At 35.2% G+C, this 7,085-nt stretch overlaps 2 protein-coding genes across 2 annotated transcripts in view; both read right to left on the reverse strand.

Annotated features, from left to right (window-relative positions):
* Positions 1-1,510: 1,510 nt before the first annotated feature.
* On the reverse strand, positions 1,511-2,569 carry LOC119833400 (agrin-like). Its single transcript, XM_038357389.1, has one exon. The coding sequence runs from the start codon at positions 2,567-2,569 to the stop codon at positions 1,511-1,513; it is 1,059 nt and encodes a 352-aa protein (XP_038213317.1).
* Positions 2,570-4,646: 2,077 nt separating this feature from the next.
* Positions 4,647-7,085, reverse strand: part of LOC119833403 (serine protease inhibitor Kazal-type 5-like) — a 4,575-nt gene continuing 2,136 nt past the window's right edge. Inside the window, exon 3 of the mRNA XM_038357391.1 lies at positions 4,647-7,081. Within this exon, the coding sequence (XP_038213319.1) occupies positions 4,868-7,081 (2,214 nt within the window). The 3' untranslated portion in view covers positions 4,647-4,867. The remainder of the gene's footprint in view (positions 7,082-7,085) is intronic.

Here is a 7,085-nt window from a genome sequence, read left to right on the forward strand (position 1 = left end):
TTACGTCAAAGCTTGCTGTATTATTTTTTGAATAGGAGCTAATTTTTAGTTCGTGTTAAAGTTAAAGTTGTTTCTTAAGATTTCTGTCTTAAAGTAGTCGTAGTCATGAACTGAAGGGGTGCGAAGTTTTCATGGCCCAAGGAGTTGTTTCGGACATTTTTAAACTTAGAAAATCCGCCTTTAAATCTAATTAACAAGTTTCAGGTAGTAGGAATTCGCGCGCCAATCTGTAATTAAATTTGTTTCATTCGAGCAAGTTTCGGATCCAAGCTCGGTTTGAAAATGGCCAAGGCGAGTTTGTGTATAACTTTTGTTGAAATTCGAATTATTCACTTAGCAATTTTATTGTGTTACCGTTATTGAAAGCGTCTTTGTTTGGGCCCTTATCTATAAAAGGCCTTTATAAATATTCATTGTATAATTTATCGAAATTTAATGGTTTACGTTGGCTAAAATGGTCTGTTTCTTTTATTGCTTAAACATGGCCATACAAATTTAAATTGTATTTTGCTATCTACAATTTTTAGTAAATGATTAATAATGTAAACTTATTGTTATGCCAATAATTTTATTCAATTTATACAATAAAATTAGTAGTCTTTAACAAAGTTAATTCAATGAGAAGGACTTAGTCAATATTCCACGAAATGGTTTTCCATGAATGGTTAAAGGAACCAACTTTAAATAATAGTACACTCTGAATCTATTTTAATGTACTTTAAAACTGTTTTCTTACAATTTTTTTTATATCTGTATCAATGATTATAAAATATTTGCTACGTATGTCGTATCTTTTAGGCATGCGAATGAAGACGCTCCAGCTATTTGAAAATGAGATAAATATTTATGTCATAAAAAAGGCATAATATCTTAGCGATAAAATTATACACAGCAGAGGCTGCTCGTTAAACGACACGACTGTACTTTGCTCGCCCTCGCGACAAAGGCGCTAACTACGGACGCAAGTGGCTGCTAAGCTCTTTGTAAGCTTCCTGTAAGCTCAGGTTAGCTTCTATTCTAGTTACATTTTACAGCTTGCTGTAATAAGAGGCTATGCGCCTTTTAGCTGAAAGTGGGACGCGTAAAGCGTATATTCTTGTATCGCATTTTATTGTAAGTAGTGTAATAGACATAACATTGATCAGGGAGACAAGATTAATGTAAATAGCAGGGTTTTTATATGTTAATAATCATTTTAAAAGTTTTTTTTTTATTTTTTTTTAGGTTGAATTTTTTATTATTTATTAAAAATAAAAATACTTTCCATAAGACATCTTTTATTCTAAGACAGGTATCACGATGAATGAGCTGATGAGATATTTCTTAATAAAAATTTTTCCTTCAGTAATATTATTATTATATATGTATTATTTACAAATACCTTGTTAATATATTAAAAATGAATGTAATATCTTAAATCTGTTCATTTTATAAAAACACTAAACACAATTATGCATAAATCGTTATCAAAATGACAAATTGACCTGCTTAAATTGTCTCAATTTATGGTTTATAATTCGCAAGCACCTCTCTTCTTCAGGAATAACGATTGAGATGTGTTCTTATCTCTCGATAAACAGCCAGCATTACAGTTCAACCAGCACAAGTTCCAATAAGTTCTGCCATCGGTACCACACATCGGCTGATATTCTGGAGGACAGGTGTTGCAATTACAACCCCGCGGTTCACACTCTCCATAATAATACACACTTCTCTTTCCACCATCAACATAATTGGCGCATCTCAAATGACACTCGTTTATGTAACTCGTCTGATCACTCCCACACACTGGTACATTCTCCTGTGTACAGTAGCATTCGGAACATTTCCCATAACTAGCTATTGCTAGATACGAATCTCCTTGCCTCTTAGCCTCACAGTTAAGCTCACAAGGGTTGTTATAAGTCCTACCATCTGTACCACAGACGGGGCTTTCTTCTGGTTTGCAGTGACATGCATAACACACGCTGTCGTCGACGATATTTAGAAATGAATATTTGGAGCAAGAATTCCTTCTGTTCTGACAAGCTAGGTAACATGGATTGTTATATACGCGACCATCGCTTCCGCAAACTGGTTGAGCATCTTGTGGACAAAGACATCCATCTAAACAAGCGCCGTTGTTCTTAACTTCAATGGCTTGTTTGCCTTCTTTTATGAGGTAACTGCTAGTGACGTCAAGAACGCATTGGTTTCTATACAAGATATCATCTGTGCCGCAAACTGGAGAAGCGAGGTCCGTGCATCCAGTTAGAGGTCCAACACAAGCAGCTCGGTAAGCAAGATAGATGATTGGCTGTTTGGCATTTATACGCTTTATGTTTTCACATGCTAGTTCACATTCGTTAGGAAACGTTAGCCCTTCCAGGGTACACACGGGTAAGTTAACCTGCTGGCAGATGCAAGTTTTGCATTCGCCGTCGCTTACTTTGAGTACAGATGGACTTTGATTGCTGCTGCATTGAAGGACACATTCGTTCATGTAGGTGATGCCATCAGAGCCGCAGACTGGGTTGTATTTATATTCGCAGGGACATATTGGCAATGCTTCAACTACAGACTGTTGCATGTATGCATTAACGGCAATCAATGCACTCTCTAGCAAAATGAATACATCTGAAAAAACAAAAAATATATAAATAATTAATTGTAGGATTTTGGCAAAATTTCATATAATTTTGTCTCATATCCCCTAGTGGGGCAGTTTCAATACATTTCGTTATTTACGTTTCTGTGTCCTGCCAAACAAATACATTGTTTTTTCTTACTCCCCACTGGGAATCGAACCCAGGACCTTTAGATTTTACGCTCTGGCGTCAACCACTGTAAAACGAGTTCTATCATGATTTAGTATATTTAGAAATCTCATTAAAATGATTAAAATTAGCACTAACTATCGCTAACACAGTAAATGGTAGAATTACTTACAAATTTGTACTCTCATTTTTCCAATTGAAGTATTGTGAACGCATATAAATTTATTTCATCGCCAAGTTATTTTATACATCACTATCGCAGACAATTGTTTTTAATGAGCCGTAATAATGTCATCAATAGCAGTTACGATATAATGTTAGTAAAGTTTGTTCATGTTTTTAATTTTGACTCGTTTTCAAATCTTACCAATGTAATAAAAGACTCGAGAGGAGAATAACATACATCCATGTTTGTTATGTATTCGCGCGAAAATCGCTAAACGGATTTTGATTACAATTTGCAAAGATGTAGCTTAAGTACCAGAATAGCACATTGCTTTTTTGGATTCGTACTCTGGTGAAAATATATAACAATACAAATTGCTTACTAATTGAATCGTCCACTAAGCCTTTTCATATTAATATCTTTATCATATTAATATGTATCGAACAAATATATAGACAGAGTTTATTTTTGAAAGTTTGCATAATTAATATTATTCAAACAGACAAATACATGTTATAAAGTAATTGTTATTTCGAATTAGCATTACAATGTCGATGACCTTGTCATGTGTGCTCATATTCTAAAATTGGTGAACCGGTTGTTTATGGTTCACTTCTTACCTAAAATTTAATAGCCTAATCGATATAATTGAATAGGCTAATTATAAACGACGATAGAAAATCGGCCAAGTGGGAATCTGTGCGAATGCATAGCGTACAAATAAACTAAATATCTCTGAAAATTTCAACTGTCTAGCTATCATGAGATACAGCCAAGGGACAAACGGACAGACATACACATACACGGACAGCGAAGTCTTAGTAATAGCTCAGATAACATAATACTAGTAATAGTTTTACCCTTAGGGTAATCATTAAAAAGAGACACGATTTTAATTTGACAACGCACCGTCTATACGTAAAAGCGCCATTTAAATATACTTTTATAAACACTAGTTTTTAAATTTGTAAGGACTTTAATTCTTTAATTTGCACAGGTGTTCAGGAAAATAAATATAAGTTCTACGAATTTGTGACAATGGTAGGTATATATAAAGAACATTGTTTTGTCTCGCAGTGTGTGCATTTCTTGTTATATTTGTAAATAATTTGTTTTGGAATCAAAGAGAATAAATACTTCGCTAAACGTGCAAATGGAATAAAAAATATTAACCTTTATTCAAATATCAAATAACCTGCAAGTTAAATATGGAACGTAAACATGAAATAAAAATTTTCTCCTTTTGTATGGCAACTCTATTAACAGTCGATAGTGCATAAAAAAATACAGGAAAGGATTTTATTTAAGGGTTGCACAGTTTTTCGTATATGGGTTTTATGGTTAGGTCAAGCGTCGAGTATTTTCCTGTAGTGCACTGCAATGCATTGTTTCCCTACGGCCTATTGGAATAACTCAAAGGGTTTAATAAACAATTTGTTAGAAAATAGTAGGGCATCGTGGGCTACCGGATAAGCATTAGAAAGCTGCATCTTCGCTGTACTATTGGCGACGCCGGGGGAACTGCTAGTATTTGATAATTTTTATTTTTTGTATTCCGATGGTTTATTTAGCAATATTTTATGTGGAATCGACTATTATTGTGCATGTAAAAGAGTAATTGTTTCAACAACTTCTTAAAATTCAACATTAAACACTGTAATTAAAAAGAAAACCCTCTAACCTTCATCGGTAGAAAAAAAAAACAAGCGTTCGTAGGCATAACAGTTTATATTAAAAGTCAAACAAGTATTAGAAACAATGATTAGAAATTGCGATCTGAAGGTTACAATTTTCGTGCAAAAACAACAGACATGCATTCTATTTTACACGAATCGTGATCAAAATATAGTCATTACACATTAATTACTGGTAAACTTAACAACATCGACCGAAATGCATGATAATTTGAAACCAATTAAATTAAAGTGACAAGTTAAGTGTCGATCTAACAAGGGCCATTTTTGCACAGTTGAATCGCAGGAAGTTCTTTAATAACATTGGACATGCTACTGCAGAGTAAGTAGCACACGTTCCAGTAGGTGTTGCCATCATCACCACACACAGGCCGATATAGCAACGGACAAGCTGTGCAGTTGTAGTAGTTGAAGAAACCACATTGTCCCCAATTAATGATTTCCAGAGGAGATCTGTTGTCTTTCTTACGGATTCTATTTTCACAATTAAATACACATTCGTTCCCATATGTGTTTCCATCATTGGCGCATATTGGTTCATATATCTTAGGGCAAATGCATCCACCGCAATGTCCCTTATTCACTATAGTGAGATTCGTCCTTAGTTTTAGCAGTCTGTCCTTTTCGCAATTGAACTTGCATTCACTATCGTAGGTATTTCCATCGCTGCCACATACAGGTTCATAATCATTACTTGGACAGTCACATTCGCTACACGCCCCGCTATATTGAACTGTGATGGAGATTTGTTTCGCGCGACTTGCACATTCTAGAATACAAGGATTTTTATAGGATTTGTTGTCAGAGCCGCACACTGGAATGACCGATGTATAGCAGTTGCATGAATTAGCGCATGCATTTTTATCTACCACTGTTACTGGGGACAACCCAATTCGTACCAGATTTTGACTTTCACAAGATAATTTGCATTCGTTGGAATATGTTTGTCCATCACTTCCACATACTTGTTGAACTACAGCCGGACAGACACAACCATTTGAACATTCACCATCACTTATGATCTTGATTAGTTGTTGACCTCTACGCTTAAAACCCTTGTTTTTACAATCCAAAGCACATTGGTTGCCATAAGTGTTTCCATCGTCTCCGCAAATGGGTGAGTAGTCGAGTGGACACACGCATGGCTCGGAGCATTCACCGTCATAAGCTTTATTTATGATTTCTGTATCATTTTTTATAAGTAGTTCATTTCTGCAGTCCAGCGCGCACTGGTTACTATAAGTTTTTCCATCTTCTCCGCAAATCGGATCATAGTTAAACGGACACACACAGTTTCCAGGACATTCACCTTTACTGGCTTTATTCACTGATTCTTTGCCCTTAAGTTTCAGTTCTTTATTCTTACAATCTAAAACACACTCGTTGCTATAAGTGTTTCCATCCTCACCACAAACTGGTGTGTAGTCTTCAGTACAAACACAAGGTAGAGTACATTCACCATCGTACATTTTATCAACTATTGGTATATTGTTCTTTTTATTTTCTTTATTGTTACAATCAAGGTCACATTCATTGCTATAAGTTTTTCCGTCGCTACCACATATGGGATCATAATTAAACGGACAAGCACATGTCTCTGGGCAACTACCATCCGTTACTTTCTTTATTGGAACCAAACTATTTTTAAGGTTTTTGTTTTTGCAATCTAAAGCACATTGGTTTCCATAAGTGGTACCATCGTCTCCACAAATGGGCGTGGAGTCGAGCGGACAGACACAAGGCTCAGAGCACTCACCGTCATAAGCTTTACTTATAATAACGGTATTGTATTTTCGTAGTTGTTCATTTTTGCAATCAAGCGCGCACTGGTTACCATAAGTTTTTCCGTCTTCTCCACAAATTGGATCATAATTCAATGGACACACACAATCTCCCAGACAAACACCTTCACTAACTTTGTTTACTGGTTTTTGGCCCTTACGTTTCAGTTCTTTATTCTTACAGTCTAGTGCACATTGGTTTGCATATGTTTCTACATCGTTACCGCATATTGGGGCATAGTCATCCGTACAAACGCATAACATAGAACATTCACCTTCACTATTTTTTTCTATTGGATCCTTACCGTTTTGTTGCAGCTCTTTGTTTTTACAATCAAATATGCATTCATTGTCATAGGTTTTTCCATCATTTCCACATACTGGTATATAGTCATCTGTACAAGAACATTGTTCGTAGCATGGACCATCATAAGCCACTAAGATTTCTTTTGCTTTATTTTTGTTATTTTCACAGTCAAGTTCACACTTGTTGCCATAGGTTAAATTATTTGATCCACAAACTGGTTGATAATCGGAAGAACATACACAAAGTTCTTCACATTTACCATCATTTACTTTTTTCGTAGCATTACATTGTTCGTAGCATGGACCATCATAAGCCACTAAGATTTCTTTGGTTTTATTTTTGTTATTTTCACAGTCAAGTTCACACTTGTTGCCATAGGTT

The sequence above is a fragment of the Zerene cesonia genome, chromosome 17 (genome assembly GCF_012273895.1).
Source record: "Zerene cesonia ecotype Mississippi chromosome 17, Zerene_cesonia_1.1, whole genome shotgun sequence".
Classification (NCBI taxonomy): Eukaryota; Metazoa; Arthropoda; class Insecta; order Lepidoptera; family Pieridae; genus Zerene; species Zerene cesonia.

Excerpts from the sequence above, each read along its gene's own strand:
- LOC119833400 (XM_038357389.1), bottom strand. The coding sequence starts at position 2,569 with ATGCAACAGTCTGTAGTTGAAGCATTGCCAATATGTCCCTGCGAATAT.